General features: G+C 47.1%; 3 protein-coding genes and 1 long non-coding RNA gene across 4 annotated transcripts; 2 read left to right on the plus strand and 2 right to left on the minus strand.

Annotated features, from left to right (window-relative positions):
* Positions 1-52: 52 nt before the first annotated feature.
* On the minus strand, positions 53-2,395 carry LOC122375761 (ATPase inhibitor A, mitochondrial-like). Its single transcript, XM_043355257.1, has 3 exons — positions 2,152-2,395; positions 879-1,017; positions 53-506 (listed from the first exon to the last, which is right to left on the minus strand). Exons 1-3 carry the CDS (start codon positions 2,205-2,207, stop codon positions 357-359), a joined length of 345 nt encoding a protein of 114 aa, XP_043211192.1. The 5' UTR covers positions 2,208-2,395; the 3' UTR covers positions 53-356.
* A 340-nt stretch (positions 2,396-2,735) lies between these two features.
* On the plus strand, positions 2,736-18,460 carry LOC122375764. Its single transcript, XR_006255453.1, has 3 exons — positions 2,736-2,760; positions 13,089-13,227; positions 18,346-18,460. It is a non-coding gene; the product is annotated as an uncharacterized LOC122375764 (long non-coding RNA).
* Positions 14,220-19,310, minus strand: LOC122375760. The gene is made up of 2 exons (XM_043355256.1): positions 18,325-19,310; positions 14,220-14,940 (listed from the first exon to the last, which is right to left on the minus strand). The coding sequence occupies exons 1-2, from the start codon at positions 18,682-18,684 to the stop codon at positions 14,665-14,667; spliced, it is 636 nt and encodes a 211-aa protein (XP_043211191.1). The 5' UTR covers positions 18,685-19,310; the 3' UTR covers positions 14,220-14,664.
* A 47-nt stretch (positions 19,311-19,357) lies between these two features.
* LOC122375758 (cell wall integrity and stress response component 4-like) lies at positions 19,358-22,822 on the plus strand. The gene has a single exon (XM_043355255.1). The coding sequence runs from the start codon at positions 20,628-20,630 to the stop codon at positions 22,053-22,055; it is 1,428 nt and encodes a 475-aa protein (XP_043211190.1). The 5' UTR covers positions 19,358-20,627; the 3' UTR covers positions 22,056-22,822.
* The last annotated feature ends 4,278 nt before the right edge of the window (positions 22,823-27,100 follow it).

Raw genomic sequence — 27,100 nt, forward strand, 5'->3', positions numbered from 1 at the left:
TAGTGACGACGATAAGCCAACTTCGCTACCTACCCAGCCGCGGAAACTCAGCTCTCGCTCCAGCGCTAAGTATATTTTCCAGTAGTATCTATGTACATATAACCATGTTGCACGGATATCCGACCGGACACTGCCATTACAACACAGGCCCTACTTCGGTACTGACGTCTTGCGAACGCCGTCATCACATCAGCTGCCGGCCAGCCGCCACTGTCGGCTCGCCGGCGCGTGCGCACGATGTAGGTGAAAGCCACTGCTCCCGGTTAGGCGACTCAGAGCCGCAGCCCGCCCCGTACAAAAACCCCGCACACTACTCGACCGGCCGGCGGCGGCGTCGGCGCGCTCCCGGCCGGTGCCTACTCCTGCTGCTTCTTCTGCTGCTCCTTCAGCTTGTCGATGCGGCCCTTGTGCCGGTTGATGGCCTCCTGGTGGCGGGCGATCTCGTGCTCGTGGTGGGACACCTCCTCGTCCAGGTGCGTCCTCAGCTTGGCCAGCTGCTCGCTTTGCTGTTGGGAAAAGACGTAAACAAGAGTGCCAGATTTGAACGTGCTGAAAACTGAAAACGAGTCACTCCTGAATATGGCGCACACAAGTTGAGACTAACGTCATGGAAACAACATTGGTTTACATTTCATTTAGCTCAAGATCGAAACGAATCACCATTGCAACTTTCTACTTCAAAATATCAAAGCCGTATGGCAACTAGGTATTTGCTGACATGTCGGTAACTGAACGGGGGAACTAATGGGCGATGCAAAAAATAGTGACAATGTCACAATTTAGCATAATGAGATGTCTACCAAAGCACTGTGGAACTCGATTCACCCAACCAGCCGTTCTGGCACCATTCTCTCACACATCTAACACCCACTGCTCACCAGTTTGCGGAAGTACTGCTCCTCGTGGGCGAACTCCATTTTGCCGAAGGAGCCGCCGGCCTCGCGGATCGAGCCGCCGCCGCCGCCGCCCTTACCGGCGCCGGAGCCGGGCTCTCCGCTGGACATCATCCTCGCCTGCCTGAGGACGCAAACAGGGGAGGATTAGCGGCCTATACGGTATCCTGCTTGGATGGTAAGACGGGGGCCTGTCACCTATATTATGAACTCGAATTGCCATAGGCTGCAGCTTAAAGTTGACATTATGATGTTGCATAGCATTCAGCAAGCACTTGTGGATAAATTCCAAGTTGATTGTGAAACAATAAATGAAAAACAATGAAATGACATTAATAGTGTATGAGCAAGGTTAAAAACTTTTTGCCTGGGTACCACTCAGCTGACCTGATAAAGCAGGGCCAATAAATGTTTGCAAATCATACCCTGAACCTGCATCAATTAAATAGGTGATCAATGAAGAACACCCACTAATAGACACTTTCACCTTCCTAAACCTTCAAATTGTGTCATATTCATCTACGAGACAACTGACCCATCTACCAAGTCAGACACTGGTGGATCCAGACAGGCTGTCTTTGATGCTGGGGGGGGGGGGGGGGCATGGTCATCTACCAAGTCTTCAAATTCCAAAAATTCATTGGATTTTGATTCCTTACACACTACTGTGCAGTTTAAAATGCTCTTCTTCTCATTAAAAATGTAATTTTTGTCATATTCTCAGAAAAACTCAAGATTTATATCTAGGGTACTGTGGGGGTACCATGGGAGAGGGTAAAATGCCCCCTGGATCAGCCAATGAAATTACACAGTACAGCAAATAGGTAGGCCAAGGCGGCGGAACGGGGAGGGCACAGTGCCCCCTTTGGTTTTGGCATTTTAACATTGGCCCTATGGACATTGCATGGAAAGAATGGGACCAAAAGTCGGCAGTGCTGCCGCTACTGGTACAGCACATGAACACTGGCTCAAAATAGCAAAAACATTTAGCAAAATTGCCAAATATTTAGATTTATATATTAAAAAACTGTAGCTTAAAAATTAACTATGGCTCCTAAAAAGCGGCACAAATCAAAATGCAAATGTCAAATCACTCTTGAAAATCAACTTATTCATTACAGTTAAATCTGATGTACCAACCCCCTCCCAAAAAAAAACAATCTGCCACATACATAACTTTAATGGTTTAACCAAACTACCCGGTTCAGGTTGTCCAGCTCTGCATGTTCAACAATTCCTTGTAAAATTAGACTAGTACCTGAACATGGGGATGCTTGCACGTAGACCAGACGAGGCGCGAGGCAAAAACGCCATTTTGGAAACACTTTTATATAATAAACTACCTAAAATAAGCCTATGGCCCAACAAATATCACACAACAAAAAGCGGACTGGGAGCACCCGGCAATGCGATTATAGAAGGCCTCGACGGCCTCGAGTTTGTTCTTATCTTTGCAGCGCCTCTACCGGTGAAAATAACTTAGCTTAGATATGCCTCTAAATCTCTCCTTAGAATAAAAGTATTTTGTTTCAGAGCATTTTTTGTACCCATTTTATTTTAAAATAATAAAATAAAAAGGTATTTTGAGATGACACATTCGATCATTATTTCTATAAAGACGCATTACCCTCTTATACCGCTAGGGGCAGGAAAATTACCAAACAAAACACTGGAAAGCTAGCTCTAGCTTGTATTGAGACACTAATGACGCATGAGACGCTTATGTGCTCGAAACTTCCCGAAAAACTCAGCAGATGTCCTTGCAGTCGCAATAAACCAATTCCTGCAGTGGCGCCATCTGGATCAGAAGGAGCACCCGTCGCCCGATTTCGTGGCGGCGTGGACCGACGTCAGGTAACCCGTGAGAGTGAGTTTGAGAAGCTCATAGTAGAATGGGGTGGGACTAAATGCTTACTTCGAAATCTAAGCTACGTTGCGGCATTGGCGGTTATGTGCGGCGTATATGCCGCATGATTAGTAAGCGGCGACCACTAAATTAAAGGGACCCTCCCACCTTCAAAAAAGTTAATAAATTGGTATGAAAGTGATGTCGCTCGGTTCAGAAAGAGCAAAAACGAATATTTACCAAATTTCACCGAAAAATATTCACCGGTTTTCAAGATATTAGACTTTTACTTTTGTTTACTTTTTGGGGATCTCCGCTGTTTCTAGCGACTTTATTTTAGAAGTGCGGCGTTTGCGGCAGATGTTGCGCGCAAACAGCATACAGGGTATATTGAATTAGGGGGTAGGACCAAGTTTAGTAGGCATGATATCAGCAATTATTTTGTTTTATATGGCGGTTTTCATTATCACAATATTATTTTTGATATCATGAAGTTTGTATATCTCGGTTTTACGAAAAATAGTAGGGCAACAAAGATAAATTTCGCGAAAAATTAATTTTAGTTGGAAACATCCATTCTGGTATGCAAAATTCAGTATGAAGCCCAGTATGGTGGCATATTTACGTCTGGACAACGAGTTGCGTTGGAGAGGCCGGAAATAGTGGCGATTTCAGGACCGCAAGAATGGACCGTCATTGGAATGATTCTTTTTTAAACCGTGCACTGTTTTCGGCCGGAATTTAATAGTTACTACAAAATATTTTGTAATTACGTTTCCACCAAGAATGAATGCCATCAGGGCTAAATTTTTAATACTATTGCATTTTGTCAAGAAGCATATAGTGCTGTTATATTGCAGTTTTAGCGCGTTTGTTACAAAATATGAAGCGAATAAGCGTCAGTGTAATTCATCAACGGTGCCAGAAGTTAACTTGAGGGAAAGCTATGCTAATTGCTCTTGTCCATCCACTAAAATTTATTAAATATTTTGCTTTGTGTATTCCAAAAGGAGAGGGAACTATTTCATTTGCGCCTTCACGTCAGAATTGAAGGTGGATCATTAAATTTTCAACGCAGTTTACAAACAAGCATTTGGTCTCTCTCGTTTATAAGCAGTGGCTAAGAAAAGGTTGATCAATCCTGAAGTTCAGTCATCGTACCTCAACTTGGCAGCAAGATCCCCCAAGGACAGAGGATATATTGTATACATGTCCTGTAAATCAAAACAAACAAGCATGTGGTCTTTCTCGTATATAAGCAGTGGCTAAGAAAAGGTTGATCAATCCTGAAATTCAGTCATCATACCTCAACTTGGCAGCAAGATCCCCCAAGGACAGAGGATATATTGTAAACCTGTCCTGTTAATCAAAACATTTTTGTGCCTTCAAACTAGCCTTAAGTAATCTGTGGTGTGTTCGGAGTTAGGCTATATGGCCGTTTTTGTTGTATGTTTATGTGGAGATTGAATATAACTGTGACCCTGTGCTTGTTTGTATACTTACGGTCAAACAGGGAACAGCACATTCACATACCATACTCTACTCACCTAGCACCTAACTCATAGCTGTACCCTGCAGGATCTGTACTTGTCCATGTCTCGAGCATTAACAAAGCACTAAAGTAGCTTAGTAATCATTTCCCACATTTTCTGAGCATCTAACATGACATACAGCAGTGCAGAGCAGCTTCAGAGAAGAAACACTTTAAATGCACAGACTCACACCAGCCACCCAATGAGCCAGTTCCTCAGTTGACTGTTTCCCTGGACACAGCTTGGCAATGTGAGCTAACTTTTGGCAAGTTGAAGGTTAGCAGGTAAGATTGAGTTAGGGTGAGTACCTACCTATAACTGGGTGCTACTGCCATGCAGGTCTTGGGTAGGCTGCAAATATGTGTGATGATTGAGGTTAGGTCAGCTGTCAGGTTAGTCAGGTTCAGGTATCAGGTCACATTTTTATGGACATTTGGCAAATTCAAAAACTAACAATCTGATCTAAGCTAACCCGACTAAACATACACAACTACTGACTATAGGAACTGAGCACCTACCTATTTGTGCCTACATCTCATACCATGTCAAAGTAGAGTTCCTTGGTGGAAGATTACCCTCAGTACTTTTTATCCCAGCCCTGTGAAGAAAACTAATAACTTCTAATACTATAATAATATACTTCTAAGCTCTGAGTCACTGCTGGCCATCCACAGGAAGAAATGCTGAGACTGAGAGCTTTGCCATTGTATATTGGACCATTAATGACTATCAAGAATGACTATGAACACATAATATGATCACATCGTTGCATGGATTGTCACATTGACAATTTTACTACAATCCTTTTTTAAAGAAATACAGTGATGATGATTAACATCAAAATCAACATAAAGTGGATTTAGTGATCCAAGCTTTCTCCTGGCCAGTAGCAATGGAATGATCGCATGTTTCATTTGCCAGACACTGAGTACCTGATGCACATTACAATCTGCATAGCATCTAAGCATAGTAAAACTGCCCAAGTCCATTCATTCTAGATTTTAACTTGATAGTTAGCACTAATTTATCTTGCTGTTGTAAGTTATCGTTCAATATTCATACCAATACATCAACATTTTCTGGCATGATCCTGCTCAGCGTGCTCTTCAGCAGAGCTGGGCAAGTGCGTTCCTTTATTGCGTTCCTGCGTTCTTCCGTACGTACGCACCGCCCTTTTTAGGAACGCAAGAACGCAGGAACGCAAAGTTTTTCAAAGGAACGCAAGTAAGAGGAACGCACCACCCGAAATTTTGAAGCGTTCCTGCGTTCTTGCGGAACCACCCGAAAAATCATATTGCTGCCAATGACCTCTGTGTCAAATGTTTGAATCTCGAGTACGTGTGTTTGCCGGTAGAGGCGCCACTTGTCGGTCGAATCGAGGAAGGCTTGTTTAGATTTAGTGGTGATGTTCACTATTCGATTCGGTTTCAGGCATTAAATGCGTAAAGTAAATATGATAACTTTTACTTAGATACATCTTTCAACTTAACTATTGTTTTTAAGCAGGTCGTATTTTTGTTGAAAACCCTACGGATGATATTGGTAAAACGTATTTCAGATATTCGATTCGGAAAAGAGATGTCGAGTTGCTTTTCGGCCCCGCGTCGCCATTCTGGGTATTCTGTGATCGATTCGCCCCGGGCCCTGTTTCACCGGTGATAGCAGCAAGCTACTATCAAATTGCGCGAGCTGACGTAATGTGATGACGTCATACTGCTGACGTAAGGGGCAATTCTGGCGCACGATTGCCGCAATATTGTTTTACGTCATCAGCTAAATGTTCGAAGTTAATGTCAAAATTTTTCCTAAACCCAACTTCTTTTAAATACATCATATTGAAAAAAATATATATCAAAAATATATATACTATCATGACTGCGTAAACTCTTACTTTTAGGCTCATACGTCACTTAATGCCGCCGCCAAGGTCGCGGCAATCGTGCGCCGGAACTACCCATTACGACAACAGTATGGCGTCACGACATGACGTCAGCTCGCGAAACGTGATAGCAGCTTGCTGCTATCACCGGTGAAACAGGGCTCCGTGTTTGGTTGGGCCCGCGCCGCGTGGTTCGGCGGTATTTCTTTGTCCACGACTTCGGTTGTGAAGAACACGCCTGTGGTGTTGGACTGGCGCGATTTGCCTACTTTGTCCGCTACAGTGTTGCGTTGCACTGATTTTGGTATGATTTGCTGCTTGGTAGAGCCAGAATACAATACGGGTTAATAGTTTGGGACGCAGGAACGCAGGAACGCTAACGCACCGAGCGAAAAAAATTGAGGAACGCTATTCCAGGAACGCACTAACCGCGGCCGGAGGAACGCAGGAACGCTAACGCACTACCGAAAATCGAGGAACGCGCCCAGCTCTGCTCTTCAGTATTGCTCCAAGGTCTGCAATATTATAGCTTGTTTTTGGACAATAAGCTCTTTTAATTTTACTTTTCCTTGCTGATATATGAGCCCGATCAACTTGCGTTTATCAATCAAAATTTCATAACTTGTTCAACTTGATATTGATATTGCTCAGTAGTCAGGACCTCTGTCAGCCTCCTGGATACTTCAGATTGTTTTCAGTCAACATGCTTCTTAAATATGATATAAGTCAATCTTAAGGGATTCAAAACAATCCAACAAAACGACGTACAAGAAAACCACCAGATAAACTAAAAAATGGCCTTGGAACAGAGCCAAGTTGTGTGCTCCATTTGTTTGTTTACAATGATTGTAGTGCTGATGTATTTTTAGGAATCTGAACGTCGGCTTACAAAAAAAATAAAACGTTTTTACAAAAGTTGTAAGGCAAGTAATATTTATCTGAAAGAACTAAAATATTCAAAAACCAAACACTATGAAATACATGAATCGGAACGAAAAAGTAACCAAAAAATCCAGCCTAATCACCGGCTCCTAAAACTGCAACACAATCAGCACTTTTCCCCGCAACTCGTTGTCCAGACGTAAATATGCAGTATGGTGACCGTCTAGTGTGCTTCCAAGGCTGAGTACCTGATATCAACAGGAGTTGTTTACTATTTTGCCTTACGTTGCTAGGTGGTTGCTAGGGGGCTAAGGATACTCTCTTGCGCGATCATTTGCACTTATTTTTCCTCATTACAGGGCCTCCTCTAAGGATTTTTCACTGGGTGGGCAGAATTTTCGCTACTCCCCTGCCCAAGGGCGAATCCAGCCACTGTTTTGGGGTTCAACCAATTTCAAAACCTGTTACGGGGGGGGGGGGTGTTTTTTTTTTGTTTTGGGGGGGTGGTGAGGCGAAATAAGCAGTGCCGTTATTGGAAATAAGATGATAGTTTGCAAAGTTAACGTTTGTCGTATGTTTTATGGTTAGCGATGCTCGAGCGATTCGTTCCCGAGTTACATGTACAGCCCTCCGCAAACTGCGTGGTAGGTATTCTTATTCGGTATTCTTGCTATTTTGACAATGTACCAGTTTTTGTGACCTTGTGACCTGGCCTCGGATCACTGGAACCTAAAACTCCAAGGCCAAGTGACAAACAGATGCTCCGAGTTGTGTCTTAAATTTGGTAGCGCTACGTGCTATAGAACTCACGCTATCAACGAAAAACTCTGGCATTCGGTTGCCGCTAAACTAGTCCAATTTTTCCCTGACCTTGTACGGGGTTTGTGACCTGGTGACCTGACCTGAAAAGACTAGAGATCTGAAATTTTCAGGACAAGTGCCAAAAGGTTGCCCCAGAGGGTATGCCAAATTTGGGCGCCGCCGTTTTTACGTTATTTGTGAAAACCTTAGGGGGGTGCATCAACCCCCCTCACCGGGCGAGGGCTAACTAACATAATACATTGTAGTAAAGGCTACCCGAACCGGTAATGATTCTTGCTTATTTGTTGAGCTCAGCCGTATTTAGAGATTTAGCTGGCTTTGTCCATGAATAACAATATCGGCACGGGCGTAGCCAAGGGGGAGGGGCCACGGGGGCAATGGCCTCCTCCCTTGAGCGCAAAACGCGCCATGGGGGAGCCCCTCAGGCCCCGGGATATTTATTTTTTCGAACACTGGATAAAACGTCTTTTACTCGGAAGAAAATTGACATCGAAGTTTCATTTCTGTGGCGCTCTGATGACCCAATGGGCCCCTGCACTCATCCGATGACCCCCGGTTTCCTGGGGCCCCTGGGCGCCTAGAGGGCCCCGGTCGCTTGGGGGCTAGTCGCCTGGGGGCCCCTGGTCGCCTGGGGGCCTGGTCGCCTGGCCCCTGCCCCCTGGTCGCCTGGAAGAACGCTTGTCACCTGCAGTGGCATAGCCAAGGAGGGGGCCAAAGGGACCATGCCCCCCCCCCCGGAAGCCAGGGGTCCTTATTCTATAGGGGCCCCTGGCTGACACAGTGGGCCCTTGGCGACGCAAAGGCCCCTGCGGCAGATCCTTTGACACAGCTGAGTAGTTATACTTTGGCCAAGAGAGCCCCAATTTTAGAGCCTTTGGGCCCTATTGAAACCAGGGGGTCAGTTGGATGGGATGGGTCCAACTTGGGTCCAACGGTGTGTAAACAGAATCAATGCGTTCCGACTGTTGGTCTGACCCTATATCGGTTTGAGGGAGCTCGGATCGGATCCACTGTCGATCTGAGGGGCCCCTATCGGTTTGAGGAAGCCCTCAAATGCCCTGAACGGGTCTTTAGTTTGTCTGAGAGGGCCCTCCGTCGGCCTGACTGGGCCTCTGCAAGTGCAAGGAGGGCTTTTGTCGGTCTTAGTGGCCCTTAGGCGGCTTATATGACCCTCAGACGGCTTACGAGGCTCTCATGCACTGTAGGGGCCTGTGACAGTCTGAAGAACCCTCATCCGACCTGCGGGCTCTCAGACCGCCCTCAAAACCGGCTGGCGACTCTATGAAGCTATTCGTGGGCCTATCTAACAGGGCCCATGGACTGCTTACCCCCTCAGTTCTAATATTTTTTGTTAATAAATATTTTTCTATTTATTTGGGCCCCCTCCAAAAAATATTGGATCCAACCAGATGGCTTTTTGGATTTTGAGGGGGTTATTTTGGGTCCCTGTGCGTTTAGCCCGCTCCTTGAGGAAATTCTGACTACGCCCCTGAATATCGGGCAACCAGAAAACTTTTTTTTTGACCTTCAAACAGCATCCAGTTTGTTTAAGACCAGAAAGGTAGTACCGGACGTCCGGCCGGACCAGAATTTTTGCATTTGCTTCTGGGTGGGCAAATCGACGCCACTGGGTGGGCAATTGTGGCGACTGGGTGGGCATTTGCCCACCCAGTGGGTATGTTAGAGGAGGCCCTGCGGCTCATTATATCGACATGTTGCTATTTCTGAGACCTAACTCATGGTAAGAAAAAAAAAACAGTTTTCTTAAAATGTATATTTAAGTGCCGTAGTATTAACACAGCTCTGCAATTCTGCTTAAATATCTGCAAAATCCTGACTTCCCGGAAAATTGTTGGTGGTGATGGGGATCGAGCCCGTCGATGAAAAGTAAGTCAATATTCAAAGGCTTCAAAACGTTATTTCTTGTTGTTCTGTGGAATAGCAATGCAAAGACCGATGATAGTGTCAGTGTTGAGCTTTCCAATGAAGCACTGCAATTAGTAGTAAGGTGATTATCATCTAAGATATCTTCCATCAAATATTAGAATTCTGCCATTGGCTTGCTGTAGAACAGGGTAACTTTCAGTCTCTTGGGAACACGATTTGCCGGTCTCAGGTCGAAAAACACTTCAAAAAGCGGTAATAGACAATGAAATTTCCCACCTGATAGCATCTCGGGTTTTTGTATATCCTGTCTAGAATTTTCATAAATCCGACGTAAAAATGGCTAATTTCGTCAGATTCCGAATTTTTGCAATTGGGTCTAATGTAAAGCATGGATACTTTCAGTCTCTTGGGAACACGATTTCCGTACCGTATTTGGTGTATGTCAGAGTCCACGGACCATTCGAATAGGGTGGCTATTTGTGGAGAGCAAATTGACAAATCAATTGCTGTTTCGCTGTTATGTGAAAGTGAAAAATGCGTATTATCTCCTTTATTAAGCAGAACAAGATAATGGTGATCCAAAACCCGTTCAATGATATCGCCTCGCTGGTCTGCGGCAGCAATACCAAGTCCCCACAGAGGGCTGTGGGCGTTGAAATCGCCGACTAAGAGAAAAGGATGAGTAAACTGTGCTATGAGATTGTTGAGATTTCTTTCGAGTGTGCTATTGTCTGTGTTTGGCGGTAAATAGATAGAGCAAATATCTATTTCTCGACCATTCAAGCGGATAGTACAAGCTACGGCTTGTAGTGGTGTATGGAGTATAATTTGTTGGTGAACAAAATCATTACTAATATATAGAGCTGTGCCGCCGTGACGGCGCTCACCGTCAGTCTCGTCATGGCGGTATAGCGAATAATTGAACAGTGAAAAGTTGTAAGGGTCTGTTGGAAGAAGCCAGGTTTCTTGCAAAGCAATGACGATTGGAGCTAAGAGTAAGAAAAGCATCTTGCTTTCGGCCCAGTTAGAAACTAGGCCTCGGCAGTTCCACTGGAGTATGGTACTTATTGTTTGTTGGAAAAGGAGTTTTTGTTTGTCGTACCACGACGGGGCGAAGCCCAACTAGCCGAGCGGTTGTGGCCCATAGACACTCGAACCGTTGGTCGTGACACTCGAGGGGTTGGTGTTTGTCCGTCCTCTGCTGGAGGCTGGGGGCGGGGTCCTTTTGACCGCTGGACTCTCATCCAGCCTGCGGTGGAGCGACCAGCTCCGACAGAGGGTTTTGGCTGCTGAGCGATCTCCTGGGAGACCTCGGGCTGCGAGTTTGGAGGGGAGGAGGGCATCGGATCACCAAATATGGTCTCGGTCGCGTTACTGGTGTTCGTGGACGCAGACGTGGACATGGTCAGAGGCTTCAGACACTGGAGAGGGGGTAGTGCTGCAATGGGGTCCGTCTGGGTACTGCACGAAGAAGTCTGGGTGGTGGCGGCTTTTGCATACGACCGACCGGGAGCTGGAGTGGCTGTCTCTGCTTCTACGCGTCGGCGGGCATCTGGATAGGAACAGCCGGTTTTTGCTTTTACCTCACAGATCCGTTTTTCTTTTTGCCACATGGGACACTGAGAGGAAGAGACTGAATGTTCCGAGCTACCACAACTGAGACAAGTAACTGGTTTGGTGCAAGCGGAGTCCGCATGAGGGGCTTCACCACACTTCTGGCAGCGGGCAGCCTGACGGCAGGTGGCACTGCCGTGACCGAATCGTTGACATTTGAAACAGCGGAGCGGATTGGGAATGAAAACTCGGACGTCTTTCTTGAGCCAGCCGATGGCGATCTTCTCGGGCAGGGTGGTGGAATCGAAAGTCAGAACGAGCAAACTAGTGTCCCGTCGCTGACCATCGCGGAAGGTAGTCAGCCGTCTGACGTGTGTTACTCCCTCTCCTCTCAGGTCTGACTGGATCTCATCCTCGGTCATGTGGCGGATCTCGGGGGCGAAAATCGTGCCTTTGCAAGAGTTGCGACTCTGGTGGAGAGGAGACCGTCACCTGTTTGCCACAGAACATGGTTGTCTTCAGGAGTGCTTTGGTGTCCCTACGATTGTGAGTTTTGATGACGAGAGTGCCGTTAGCTGGAGCTTCGATGTCGGGGCCATGCTGTCCATAGATAGCAGCGATCTGCTTCTGAGGCCAGAAAACGTTAATCTTCCGGAAAGAGAAGTCGCTATCGGTAGCCTTAACAACCAGAAAGGAGCCGTCGAGAGACAAGTACGGTTCGAGTGGAGAGCGATCAACCGAATCACAGGCAGGTGCGTTGGCCAAGTTCGTGCGTGGGTCAGAGCTCCGGGAGTGGTCGGTGGACGGGCGAGGGTCATGGCTCCGGGCGAGGTCGGTAGACGAGCGAGGGTCAGAGTGCCGGGCGGGGTCAGAGGTCAGGTCAGCGGTCAGGGCGTGGTCAGTGGACGAGCGAGGGTCGGTACCGGGTAGATCAGTCGAAGGGTGGGTAGAGGAGGGAGGGTTGACGGTCGGGCGGGAGTCGGTATCCATGGCAGAGGGAGGAGTCGGATTCAGAGGGGAATCAGAGTCGGAATCGGATAAGGAATCGGATAGCGGGCGCTGACGGCGCCGCTTCCCCATCGTGGGGCAACTGGATGCGGTTGTGGGCAGTGAAGGAGAGTGAGTGGAACAACTGGTAAAAGGTTGGATGTGAGGGGTGCGGACGCGCGTAGGAGAGCTCTCAAAACAAACCCGTGAAATGCCAACTGCCGAAGCACGTTAACGATCACCTTAGCCTGTGTCAAAACTTACGGCCACCGATTTTTCAAATATATCCTATATAGACGGAGGAGTTTCTTCCTCCAAGCAGACGTTAATTAGCTATGCTTCAGCTTGCACTTAATGTAATCAGCGCATATTGCTCTAGACAATTTATCATGTATCGACTCCCTCGGCTGTATTGTGCATTTTGACCTTTCTCAAAACACTTTGACAAATTTTTACAAAAACCCAGCATAAAAGTCGATGCTCGAAAAACGCCCTCTCTTATCCCCATTTGAAGTTAAGGTTCAGAGGTCGCTCACTGGTGGATGGCACGGTGTATTTGTGCAAGGGTACACTCCTACCATATCCGACAACACATGATTTCGATACACTGATGCATTACATTCGTCCAGCGTGCTTAACACGATAAAATTGTGTCATTATTCTGCTTTATGTGTTATCAAACGTGTCGAAGGTCCCGCCAAGCGTGAAAATACTCAGCCATATTGTGTTTTGGGTGCGATTAACACATGCCTGATGTGTTACCAGTACCTACAGAACATGCCCTCACTGTGTCCATTTGTTTTCAGTGTACCGAGACATGCTGTTCCGATGATTTGCGGTGCAGTCGGTGGAATAACGTTACCTGTCATATCAATTATGACGGTAACATTATCGATATTAACCAGTATAGCGCCTTTTGGGGCGACTAACGGAGCGAGCGAGGGGGTGAGTCTTGCACGTGCGAAATTTCGAGGGGGTACCTCCGACTGACTTGTGCACGGCACCCTACTGACTGGTTTCTAGCGATGTGCCAAATTTGAGCACAATCGACCTAGCCGTTCTCGAGATCTGGGAGCGGCACCCTGCACGTGCGCACGTGCAAAATGGGTCCCAACTGACGTGTGCACGGCACCCTACTAACTGGTCCCTAACCGTGTACCAAATTTGACCGCCATCGGTCCAGCCGTTCTCGAGATCTGGAAACGACCCCTGCACGTGCGCACGTGCAGCAGCACCCCAACTCTGGCACATGGATATGCAGTGCCTAGTGGGTGCCTACCTACATGCCAACTTTCAGCGCAATCAGCCATGTAGTTACCGAGATATTGCAACAATTACAAAACGGACACCTCTTCGTTTTGCACGTGGCACGTGCATAAGGGGTCACCCACATGCATCGGGAATAGTCCAATACTTGGTAGAAGGAATGAAGCTACCCTACAAAAATTACCGCATGCAAATCGGTCAAGTGGTTGCTGAGATATAAGCGTCGCAGAATCGTGACCACGGCCGGCCGTCCGGCCGGCCGGCCGCTCATACTCAGAAATTTCCGTTATTCTACGGAAGTTATTCTACGGAAGTTATTCTACGTTATTCTAAGACTCCGCTCGCTTCGCTCGCTCCGTAATTATAGGTATGCCGTATGCCATCGAAGTTCAACTCATTTTTAGGTGTTCCTTGGTTTTTATTAGGATGACGATTCGTTGGGCTCACCGCAAGCGGGGAGGTCGGGTTTCTGTAAGTATGCACATAAAATATTTGACTTACTGAATACCTACATACCTACCTACTTTTGCATTAGCCAAACGAACAATATTCGATGAACATGAAGTTCACAAGTAACCACCAATTGGCCTTGCCTATCGATTGATATGATTACAATAGGTAATTCACCTGAGCTAATTGTTAAACGGAAATCCTTTGCAACTTTAGCTCGGCTTCGGTCCAAAGAAAAGTAAACTCTGACCATGCAATCATATTTATTTATTTCAATATCTGTTTGTTTCATGCAACCTCGTTTAGTAAATCAAGTCTTGCTAACATTCTAGTCGCAACTCGCTGAAAAAAGTCGGATGAACCCTCGCCAGACATACCTTCCATTGTTCAGACAGTCTTACACAATACACATTACATGCAATCCCTGAAGAAATACCCGTGATCGCCACTTTCTAAGAAAATATTGATTAGTCCTACACCAGCTAGTTAATAAATGTACGAGTTGATTGGTTGTTTTAACACAAACATAACAAAACCAAAAAGGAAATGTGAATAGCTGCATTATGCTGACACGGGAAACAGATTCTCTTTCATTTGCAAAAAAGAAGAAGAAGAAAACGCCCAGTGACCACGTATAAAAACGTAACAGCAGAACGATACGAGCACTCACACCTCCGTCGGGGGTCGAGTATTCACAAAATCCAGCAGCGCCCTAGCCAAGTCCTGCGCTCCGCTCTTCATGTTGAACATGGAGACGGGGCACCGCTCGATGTACGGCACACAACCGGCGGTGCCTGCCTCCCAGCCCCTCCTCTCGGCCTCCAGTAGGGGGGCCAGCTGGACGGCCGAGGCGCCGGAGGTGACGGGCTCACGGGACGGCGACAGGGTCAGAGTGACCAGGTCACCGAGCAGGCCGTCAGAGTGGCGCGGGGCGGCCGCCGTCTGCCGGGGGGGGGGGGAGGGGGGTCAGTGCAGTCAGGTCAGTAGGGAGGGGAGGGGACAGCGTCAGAGTGACCAGGTCACCGAGCAGGCCGTCAGAGTGGCGCGGGGCGGCCGCCGTCTGTGGGGGGAGGGGAGAGGAGGCGAGTCATTAGCCGTCAATATGGAGGGGTCAAGGGGTTGTCAGTGCAGTCAGGTGTATGGGGACGGGACAGGGGACACTGTCAGTGTGATCAGGTCACCGAGCAGGCCGTCAGAGTGGCGCGGGGCGGCCGCCGTCTGCCGAGAGGAGAACAGGCGGGTCAGTGAAGTCAGGTCAGTATTCCGGGGGACAGGGGATTGTCAGTGCAGTCAGGTGTATGGGGACGGGACAGGGGACACGGTCAGTGTGATCAGGTCACCGAGAAGGCCGTCAGAGTGGCGTGGGGCGGCCGCCGTCTGCCGGGGGGAGAGGGGGCGGGTCAGTGCAGTCAGGTCAGTATTCCGGGGGACGGGGGGAGGGTCAGTGCAGTCAGGTCAGTAGGGAGGGGAGGTGACAGGGTCAGAGTGGCGCGGGGCGGCCGCCGTCTGCCGGGGGGAGGGGACAGGGGTGGGGTTCATCAGCCGTCTATAGGGGGTCAGGGGACGGTGACAAGGGTCAGCGTGACCAGGGCCCAATCTTACCAACGCGGTGAATAGGATCTAGCAGCACTGGCTGAAGTTACCGCTACCGGCAATCTTATGAAATGTATTCTTTTACGTCCACCTAATCTCGCCGAATGTGTTTAACCCTCGCCCTGGCAGGACCTTTTTCATAACACGGCCTGGCAGGGGGGGGGGGGGTCGATGCGACCCCCCCCCCCTCGCGATTGGCTCCTATGGCACCTAGAAACACCAAATTTGGTAGGTAGGTGGGCCCCCTGGAGTTCTCGTCCCTGTGCAAAGTTGGTTGCTCTAGGTCAATATTTAGGGGGGTTTTGGGGGGTATAAATGTAAAAATTTCGCTAAAAACAGGTCAAAAGTTTTTCGCTTATAACTTTTGATCTAATTAAGATAGAGCAAAAAGAAAAGCACCAGTGAACTCAGCACGTCAAGGCGCGTCGAATGATATACTTGTTAGCTTGCTTAAGTGTACTTAAAGTTTTTCTGAAATTTTTAAGTAAACTTAAATTAATAAATTAAGTTCAAGTTAACCAAATTGCATCATATCGCATATCATTCGATTCGGCTGATCACCAGGAACACAATGATACCATTTTTTAAGCTCTAGCGTCATTATGTGCCAAGTTATTGGCAAAAACGTCATTTGACCTCAGTTGACCTCATTTGACCTGACCCATGGATAAGTACACCAAACAAAGAAGCACCAAGTGACCTGCTGTTAAGTACCGTGGTTTCAAAGCACAAAAGTGATAGAACGAAGCGGATATCTCCAGTATTTTCCGAATTTAGTATTTTCCCATAGGCTTAAAATTACGACGTAATGACCTCTAACTGACCTCAGGTCAGTGACCTCAAAAAAGCCGGACTATATGTTATACAACTCGGTGAACTTAGCACATCCTGAAAGTTTGAAGGAAATCAGTAAAAAAATGTGAGTTGGACAGGTGCAAAAAGAAAATTGAAATTTGACCATGACCTTGCACCGGTTTTTCTGACCTGGTGACCTGACCCAAGGTCACCCGGACCTGAAATTTTCAGGTCATATGTAAAAAGGTTGCTCCATAGGCTGTGCAAAATTTGGCGGCGCTGAGCGCCACCGTTTTTACGCTATCTTCGAAAAACCTTAGGGGGTGGGTCGCATCGACCCCCCCTGCCAGGGCGAGGGTTAATGGCGTGAACGATTATGAATATTGCCTGAATGAATGAATGAATGAATGAATGAATGAATGAATGAATGAATGAATGAATGAATGAATGAATGAATGAATGAATGAATGTTGAATAATTATGCATGCTACCAAATGCCGTGAATGTGCATTCACGGCATTTGGTAAGAATAGACCCAGGTCACTGACGAAGACCGTCTGAGTGGCGAGGAAGAGGGGCGGGGTCAGTGAAGTAAGGCCTGCAAGGAAGGGGTGAGGGGCAGAGACGGGTCAGCGTGACTGTCAGTGAAGTCAGGTCTGTTAGAAGGGGGGAATTCATGGTACGAGAAGGATTAGGAGAAGACGGAAAAGAATTCATGGCAATCTGAGGTCCACTCATCAGCTTCTCCGCATAACCTGCTTAGAAACACATGGCTCATAATGGCTTGTCAGTTGTCTAATTTACTTTTGGTTTTACATAAATGTTACTCATACGTAAAATAATTCATGCGTTTCACGGATTACTTCGTACCGACGGGGGGGGGGAGGTGTGGATGACCGCCCTCCCCTGAGATCTCGAGAACGAAGCAAGATAGCGACAAGCGGTAAACGGCATCGGATAGGCACGGTCAAGGTCTACAATTTTTATTCAGGTCATTTTCAGGTCAGGTCAAAGATGACGTCACAGGGGTCGAAAAAGTCAAAATGGCGGCGCTAGATATGGAGACAGTTTTTCTCGAACTTTCGAATTAGTCAAGATAGGAACAAACAAAGGGCATCATCGTGATCCTCTCGTCAATCCGCATCGAATGATATATATGTTGACCTCGAAAGGTCAAGGTCAAAGGTTGACCTCAGGTCACGTGACCTCGAGGTCATCATGTATATCATTCGATGCGTCTTGACGAGCTGAACACAATGAGACCATCCGCGCGGCTGTATCTTGTTCCTGTACGAAGTTATTGGCAAAAAACCTTTGGTGACCTTTGATGACGTCACATGACCTTACAGCTGCCCAACAGCAAAACTGACCTCAAGGTAGTGAAGGTGATCGTATAATGAAGTCATGTATGGTATATGGGGCCATTCCGACCCGTTTTAGTGGTAAAAACAGGGAGTTGATTTTTCCCCCATTGACTTATAATGGGGAGGTCGCGAAATTGACCTGACCTTAGGTCACCGATATCAAAATTCCGAGATAAACAAATTGTAGCTAAAATAGAATAGTTTTACTAATTACCTAATAACATCCTGCGACTTTCAAAGGCCTCCGACATCTACTGCAGCTCTGGCACGGTGACAAAGTTGCAAAAAAGTGACTTGAGGTTGGGTCATTCAAAGTGACCTGGTGACCTGACCTTAAAAGTTAGGAGGTTCAAACTTGCACACCATGTGTAAAATTGATGATGAAACAGTCGTACCAAATTTTGCGGCGCTACGCGCCGCGGTTTTCCCGCTATTCGCGAAAAATCTCAGGGGGGCGGATATCCGCCCCCCCGTCGGTGCGCGTGTTATGAATTGAGTCCATCTCACGAATGGAACCCATCTAATGGATTTGACTCATCTCATTAACTGAACTCATCTGATGGATCTAACTCACCTCACAGACGGCCCTCTGCAGGCAGGCGGTGCCGTCCAGGCCAAACTGGGCGAACGCGGCGCGGATAGACGAGAACACAGATGACCTCTCCATCAGCTGGCGCGCCTGTCTACCCGTGGCCCCCGCCGGAGGCGTGTACTGGAACTCGAGCCGCGACTGAAGGCGCATCCGGCCCGACTCGTCCGAGTTCCACAGGTTGAACAGGATCTTGGGCTCCAGCGCCATCGCGAACCCGTCCGGTAGACGAAGCTGGCGCTCCTGAGACGCTGGGAACGGGCTGGAGCCGCAGCACCTCGGCTCCGGGGATGCTGAGACAATGGCGGTGCTCAAGGCGAGGTAGATGCATACTGATAAACGCATGATGAAGGAAGGCTCCGATGACGATAAAAGAACTCAATGCAGATGGCCTCAGTTTTCGACTTTTTGTTTTTCCCCAGCAGACTAGCGCAGAAAAACCCGTCAGCTGAGTCGGACTTCTTCAAGCAATTAACGGAGAGCTGTGCGGAATCTGTCCGAAATAGTTTATTAAAGTGTCAACTCTTGCCTGTCTTGATACTGTCCGGTGCGATCCTCAGTGCCCTTCTCCGTCCTCTCTCGTCTTCTGCCGTTTGCCGTCCGTCTTCCACCGTCCACCGACCGTCCACCGTCAACCGTCCACCGTCTGCCGTTCACTTCTGCCGTCCACCGTCCACCGTGCGCCGTCCGCCGCTCTGAGATCGGTCGCGGCCCGACAGTGACTGTAGTGGGAGCCGACAGTGGCCGCCTGTTTTGACCTGCCGGTGACAGGGCACGGCGGCCCCTGTTTCTCCGTGATTGATCGTGTGTTGTCGTCCCCAGTCGCGGCCCCAGCGCCACCCGCGCCGTCGCCGACACATTATGCTAATACGGGAGGCGGAAGGGTTGGCGGACTCATGTTCTGCCGTTGGTCCAACGACTGCACCCTAGGGAGAACGGCATATTTTCCGCGAGTGGATGAATGCTGGTGGGCCCCGATCGGCATGGTCACCGGTCCAGTAACCCATTAACAATGGTAGGGCGCAGACAGCAAAAAAGAGATGACTGGCAACTCATGAGTTTCGTCAGATTTCTCCCGGCTGGTCCATCGCGACAAGTCAAATAGGGAAATACATTTGATGGGACTCACTTATTTTAGCTATTCTGGCCTTTAGATAAATTACTTTACCTGGGATGATTGATGCATTTACTCAAATCTAGACTGGGCGTACCCACCTATGCCAACCACTAACCATTCACCATCAAGCATATGTTTCACATGTGTCATGCATCGGAAACTAAGAGAATGGCCACAGATTGCGCGCTGGATTCTCTTTCAAACCTAAAAGCGCTTCTCGAAACTCCTATCCTGCCCCGTCCATAGAGATCGTATAGGTAAGTACATCGTAAAGGTCAGAAAACACGTTATTTGTGACAGAGCTAAGTCACACGAATATTCTTTATGCCAACCAAATCATTATTTGATTTTTCATCACAGAAGTTCTATGAGCTGCTTGGACGATGCATGATGAAAACATACATATGCTTTGGACTCTGAATGCACCTCCGAATCTGTAAGGGTTAAGGTATCGCATTATGGCATGAATTTGGCTTCGTCACGCTGCTGTATCACATAGCTCCTTGTACTTCAGCCATTCGACACGCATAGTTAGACAACGTGGCGAAACGGACCTACGCGTTCGCCAAAACCTGCTTTACAGTTTAACGCGAAGATGACTATGCAGCCCACGGCCACTCAATGGAACGTATAACTGTAAACAGGTGATCAAAGAGACTAGAAGTGGTCGATGCGCTTCAGATGCAATGCGCGTGGTTATGGCCGGGTGCGTATTGCCACGTAGCGCCATTTAGTGAATCAATGTTACCGTCCGGCCAGGGGTCGGTACTGGCAGTTAGTCTGACACTTTTGTCGTGAGCTGTCCTGTAAAATGCCTGAAGCCGATCTCTGAGCTACTTTGACACGTAATAACATCAAGTGTTCGCTAGTCTGTGAGTATTCGCCCGCAGCTTTTGGAGAAGCACTCCAGGCACAGGCCAGAAAATCCTCACATCAAGGATTTTAGCTGGCGAAGAGTACATAGTCTGACCTTTTGGGAAGTCACCAGTCATCTATCTGTTGTCATTTCTTACGACAGCTGTCCAAAAAGGATTTTCCGCAAGTATTTGTTGAATGACAAGGAAACAGAACACACTGTAGCTGGAGATCTGTGGCGCCCATCTTCAAGTACTTTAGTGACCTGTTTCAGGCCGCACCATCCGACTCTCACGGCTCACTTCTGACACCAGCAATGCAGCCCTCTCGGTGGAGAACCCGCCTTCTGCTGCTGCTCGTACTGAGTATGACCTGTCCCCCCTCTTACGGCACCATGTACAAAGCTGCTCTTCACCGGGGTCATCCGTACAGTACTTTGAAGAAGGTGGCCAATATGAGAGCCACGCAGTGTGCCGTGCTGTGCCACAAGAACAGCGCCTGCATACAATGGAGGGTGGTCGATGCCAACGGCCTCTGCAAGCTTTGGCCGGCGCCTAGCGATCAATATCCACTCTCATCAAGGAAGCACGACTTGTACGAGGTAGTTGGCGGCTCCACGTCGTCCACAGCGTCCACCGGGGTCTCAACATCTGTCGTTAGCTCTTCCACATCTACTTCAGGCTCTTCTTCATCTCCTTCTAGCTCTTCGTCATCTTCATCCAGCTCTTCGTCCAGTTCTTCTTCATCCTTTTATGGATATTCTTCGGTTTCCGTGGGCAATGCTGTAACTGTCACAAATCCACCTTGCGTCGCAGCTGCACCTACAACTGTGCCTCCAGCAGCTACTACGAACCTCACAACGCCTTCTACCAGCCTCACCACATTTGCCAGCGATACCTCGATTCTTTCCGGGAACCTTACGACCCCCAGTACCAACCTAACGACACCGTCTACTGACCTTACATCTCCCAATAATTTCACGTCACCTGCCATGAGCATCGAGACACTCACCATCTGTCCCACGGCATCCCCTGACCTGACTACATCGCCTACTACTGGCTCCACAACACCTCCGACCACAGAACCTAGTACACATTCCGCTCCAACCACACAGACTACGCCTCCCCCTCCAACCACGCAAGCCACGTCGAGCGCTCCAACCACGCAACCTACAACTCCCCCTCCAACCACTCAAACTACGTCAAGCCCTTCAACCACGAAACCTACAACTACGAAGCTTACAACTCACTCTCCAACCACGCCACCTCCTTCTCCAACCACGAAAGCTACAACTGCTCCTCCAACCACTCCTGCGCCCATCTTCCCGTCTGGTTTCATCCCCATCAGCAACCCGCACATCGCCTACAAGGCCAAACCCCAGCAGCTGTACGGATCCAAAATCGCCATCATCAGCATGTGTCTCTCGCTGCACGTCAACTCCACTCCGGCCTTCCCGCTGACCAGCCAGGAAGCAGACGACATCAACACCCTCTCCGACGGCAAGTACTACTTCATCGGCGCTTGGAGGGCGTTCGGCGACACCAAGTTCACCGACATGAGCAGCGGCAGGCGGGCCTCCATTCACGGGGCGAGGTTCTGGAATGAGACCGCTTCGCTGTACCCGGGAGAGAGCTGCCTGCTGTCCGGATACAAGTCGTTCATCATTCTGCCGTGTGTAGGATGGTGGATGGATGGAGTGATCTGCCAGATGGAGCGGCCGATCGATGATACCATTGGCAAGTGAAGGTCTTAAATCATACCTCGCTGATACCCAGTGGCGAGAGACGAGCCACTTTGGTTTCCATCCCATGGCACTGGGTAACAGAGTAGGTAATTAAAAACTCGCACTAACAAGCACAAGCGCCTTGTTTAGAGCACGTCCGCGACACAATGCGCTGTTAGACAGACAATAGCAACAGTTTTTGGTGATGTTTTCGGAGAGTGTTACATGTTGAAGACAACGGCTGCACTACCCTAATATCATTTTTGTTTCAACACTGCTTGAAATGCTTCGGGCATCTTGCTCTTGTTTTTGCCTGCACACATGACACAGAGAACAGACATCATTTCACAAACAAGGTTTACCTCAGACACACCAGCACAATGAATTAGGCATTTCCTTTGAGCGTTTTAATTAAATTATTTTACTTTTCAATTATTACTTAATGTTCAAGTTAGGAATTCAATAACAATTGTATCCGTATAATGATGAAGGAAAACCGAAGCCTCATAATAATGAATGTATTCTAAATTATGACCGAGAAAAAAGAGAACAGTTTCGGGCATAGCCCATCATCAGATCTCCTAAAAGATACATTTTGAAAATTGTGATCTCGCCTTTTAACACATCCTGACACAATTGTAATCCTATTTATGGCCAGGGCATTGTATGCTGCAATTATAATCCTATAATTTGACTTTAGAATGCACTTGCACACGAACAATAAAGAGCGACAGTGTAATTCGCTCTCTTTCACTGCCAAACTTTCTCTCTCTCCCTCCCTCTCTCTCTCTCTCTCTATCTCTCCCTCTCTTCTCTCTTTCTTCCTCTCTCCCCCTCTCTCGTTGACTCACCCGCTCTCTGAATCGTTTGATCGTTATGCGTGAAATAAATGGCACATCAGCATGACGCATTGTGTTTCTTTTCAATAATGTGTTCAAAACAAAATTGTGTTTTTATTTTTTTCTAACCATGGTCCGAGACATCAACGAATCAAGGTATGCTGGTCAAGACACCGCAAATTTGCATGACTTTTGGCCGATTTGCAGGACACCATGGATGGGATAACAAGAATCACTCGCACGTAAAGTCCATGCCCGCTATAGCGAAAGAGCATTAATTGCCAAAAAAAAAAAAACTACTGCGTCATTGCGTTAGCAGAGGCTGATAAAGGGGTATCAGAATAGCCGCCATCTTAAGTGGTACGATGTAGCTATCGTATGGGAAAGTAGCAAAATGCCTTGAAACGCCAGTTGACGGCAACGCCGCATCATTGCTCAAAACGGTGGAATTTGAATACAGGGCGCCTGGGGCGATTTGATTAAGGATCTTGAAACTGTCACGTGACAATTGACCTGTTAGAGGCATTGAAAGGGAGAGGACTTTTCAGTAATCACGTGACTAAATGTCCTCCGGCGCCCTGTTTTCAGATTCCACCCTCAAAACGTGTATATACCCGCGGCTGACCTTTAGAGCCACGCCGGCCGGCCCTGGCGCGCGGTGTCCCGACCTGATCTCGCCGGAGGGACCGTGACGTCACCGGCGGGCGCTGCGAGCGAGACGGCTGAGGAGGCCCGGGCTCACTCCACGCAGCTCGAGCGAGCCACGGTATATAGAGAACTAGGTAAAACCGGTTCGAAATTACAACACTAAGGTATTTTGACCACTATTTTCAGTCTAAAAAAGAGAACCAAGCAACAAATTTCGATGAGTTTTATGATTTGTATATATATTTTTGATTTATGATCACAGAGCAACGTCATGTATGAACCTGTGAAGCATTAACAAAAATAAATTGTTGGCTATCTCCGCCATTTCAAAAATTATATATCTTAAAACGCAAAGCTTGCTCATGGACAAAATTAATTTTTCACAATCAAAAATTAAAATTGAAGGAGAAAAAGTAATATCAAAGGCCGACACTCTTTCATTCAATTTCGAAATTATCATGGTTCTGAGCTGTTCAGCCTACCGGACCTGCCAATGCTCTACCCTGAATTGTCGAGTAATTTCAGTGATGTGGGGATTCAATCAAGGTCAATAAATATCAAAATTAAATTTTCTTTCAGATTTTGTCAGTTTTGTTGCTTTTTAAGCGTTGGAAACTGCATTTAGTTGATCTTGAATGCACCACCGCCATTGGTGTCTTTGGTCACCCTGTTCCACTAAATGTAATATTTTTACAAAACTAGACTATGTCGGTGTCTAAAACATTTACCAAAATTTACAAAATTGTTAACGCTACTACCTATAAAAATGTTGAAGCGCTATGATCTTGGGAAATTTTAGAAATGTATTTACGAATCTCGAACTTATATTTTTTGGAACCGATTACTCCTGAGCAAAAACATCTATATTTGGTAAACTTGTTAGGCATATGCTCTTAAAACGTCTATATCAAAATGGAAATTCAATTTTCTTTTAAAGTCCGCATATCTCATTGCAGTTTCGAAGATGTAAGGTATATTTTTTTGGTCTAGAATGAATGATCTTCCATTCTGCTGAAGGTAACACTATGACAATTAATGGAATATTACCAAAAAACAAGACAATGTCGGTGTCTAATTCAAGCTTAATAATCAACATAAAAGAATTCTCTATCTTTTGGTATGAGTTATAAAACAAGATGAAGTTGGGAAATTTACGAATTTCGGTATTGAAAACCGCAGACCACCCTCAGTTGTGCTTTGTCCACTGTACTGTAAATACTGCTAATATACCTCTGTCGCTAGCAGACGCATGTCTTTGCATTCGATTGGTTGAACGGCATTTCGTTTGCTGATGGAGAACACCTTTGTTTTAATTTGTATTTTGTCATCGGTTATGTTATTTGTTTTGTCTGTTACACTGAAGTCTATTATCGGGGTTACATGAGCACAGTAAATACGTATTTAGCCGCTAATTCGAATTAGGAACGCATTACCGACTCATGTAGCCACCTGCTAGTACGAATCGGCAATCCGATCCGCGGTTACATGAGCAAAGCAAATACGTATCACGATCGGATTCACCGCTAATGCGAATCAGGAGCGTACTACCGACTCATGTATCCACCTGCTAATACGAATCGGCGGTCGGAACAAAATCCGCTGGGAAAGAGGCTTAGAAGCGAATAGGACCAAAGACGCGTTTACATAGGGTTTGTTGCAAGCTTATATCTCCGTCCGTGATGTTGCAAAAGATGTCAATGGTGCTTAACAATTTACAAAATGATCCCCTCTAAATATTTGAAGACCACTGCATCGAAATTATCGCCAAATTAACGAGCTAGAGCCTCGTCAAATATGCTATGTAAACCGGGTTCAAGATACGTATCACAGGAACTATTTCTTCGCAAAGAGAAACATTAAAATGCAAAATAATTGGTATTTTTTTCATTTTCTTCTTTTGAAATAATTTTTAAAAAATATGTCGGTATTTTGTCAAGTTTTCAACAATAAATATAGTGAAAACCAAATAGTAAATATCCACATAATTTCAGTTTAAACATTTTTCTGACAGCACTACAGACAAATCAAGAGAGGCAATTGCCCAATGAGTCAAAACAAGACAACTTTATGTTCAACTTTTTTTTTTTAAGTTAATTGAGAATGTTTTGAGCAGATTAAATGCAAAAAAGACATAAGATAATAAATTTTTAATTTAGTCACCTCTATTGCTACGGAAGTGCGCCACATTTGTATGCTATTCCGTTTGTAATGCGCATCGGGCCGAGAGCCAAACTAGATCCGTTTGACGTCACTGATACGAATTTGCTCATGTAGTCGGTGCACTGAATGCGTTCTTGGGGAGCTGATGCGAATTAGCGTAGTGCGTATTTGGAATGTAACGGAAGTTAGCAGGGATTCAGCAGGGGTTCAGCAGGGATTCAGCAGGGATCGACGGCCCCTACGATTTCGCTGAATTTTGGTGGAGAGGTGCAGAATGGTGTCCTCTATCGAAAATCCTTGTGCCAAAATGCGGGGAATCCATCAGGGGGGCCACAAATCCCAAAAAACAGTATGCCCTCAGGGCACAATCGACGAACTTTGAAAACCATACTTCTAGCCGTCAAAACAGCTAAAAATGCACGTCATTCGAAAGAGGACAAAATTTTACATGCAACGGTACCAAATTTAGGGGGCTAGCGCCCCCCTGAACCGAACAATACAGCTTCAAATATATGGGCCCGGGAGTATGCCCTCGGGGCATAAATAAACGTTTTCAACAATTTCAGGCCTATAACATCGACAAAATCCAGCAATATGCACATCATTGGAAAGAGCGTAATTTCCCAAACAAAAAACCCAAGTAACATTTTTCGATGGGGCCCACCTGGGGCCCACGGGACCCAATTGAAATTTGGGGCCCAATGGGGCGGCCCCTACGATTTTCTTCAAAATTTGCACAGACACTCTCCTGGGCCCCCTCTTCAATCTGGCTGAAGAAACCTACCGGGGAATCCAAAGGAAGGGGCCCAAAGAGGGCCCCAAAGAAACCCCTTCTAAGTATTGCCCCTAATTTCGCGACCAACCCCGGCAATATGCACATCATTGGAAAGAGCGTAATTTCCCAAACAAAAAACCCAAGTAACATTTTTCGATGGGGCCCACCTGGGGCCCACGGGACCCAATTGAAATTTGGGGCCCAATGGGGCGGCCCCTACGATTTTCTTCAAAATTTGCACAGACACTCTCCTGGGCCCCCTCTTCAATCTGGCTGAAGAAACCTACCGGGGAATCCAAAGGAAGGGGCCCAAAGAGGGCCCCAAAGAGGCCCTTTCTAAGTATTGCCCCTAATTTCGCGACCAACCCCGGCAATATGCACATCATTGGAAAGACCGTAATTTCCCAAACAAAAAACCCAAGTAACATTTTTCGATGGGGCCCACCTGGGGCCCACGGGACCCAATTGAAATTTGGGGCCCAATGGGGCGGCCCCTACGATTTTCTTCAAAATTTGCACAGACACTCTCCTGGGCCCCCTCTTCAATCTGGCTGAAGAAACCTACCGGGGAATCCAAAGGAAGGGGCCCAAAGAGGGCCCCAAAGAGGCCCTTTCTAAGTATTGCCCCTAATTTCGCGACCAAC

The sequence above is a fragment of the Amphibalanus amphitrite genome, unplaced genomic scaffold (assembly GCF_019059575.1).
Source record: "Amphibalanus amphitrite isolate SeventyFive unplaced genomic scaffold, NRLGWU_Aamphi_draft 001912F_arrow, whole genome shotgun sequence".
Classification (NCBI taxonomy): Eukaryota; Metazoa; Arthropoda; class Thecostraca; order Balanomorpha; family Balanidae; genus Amphibalanus; species Amphibalanus amphitrite.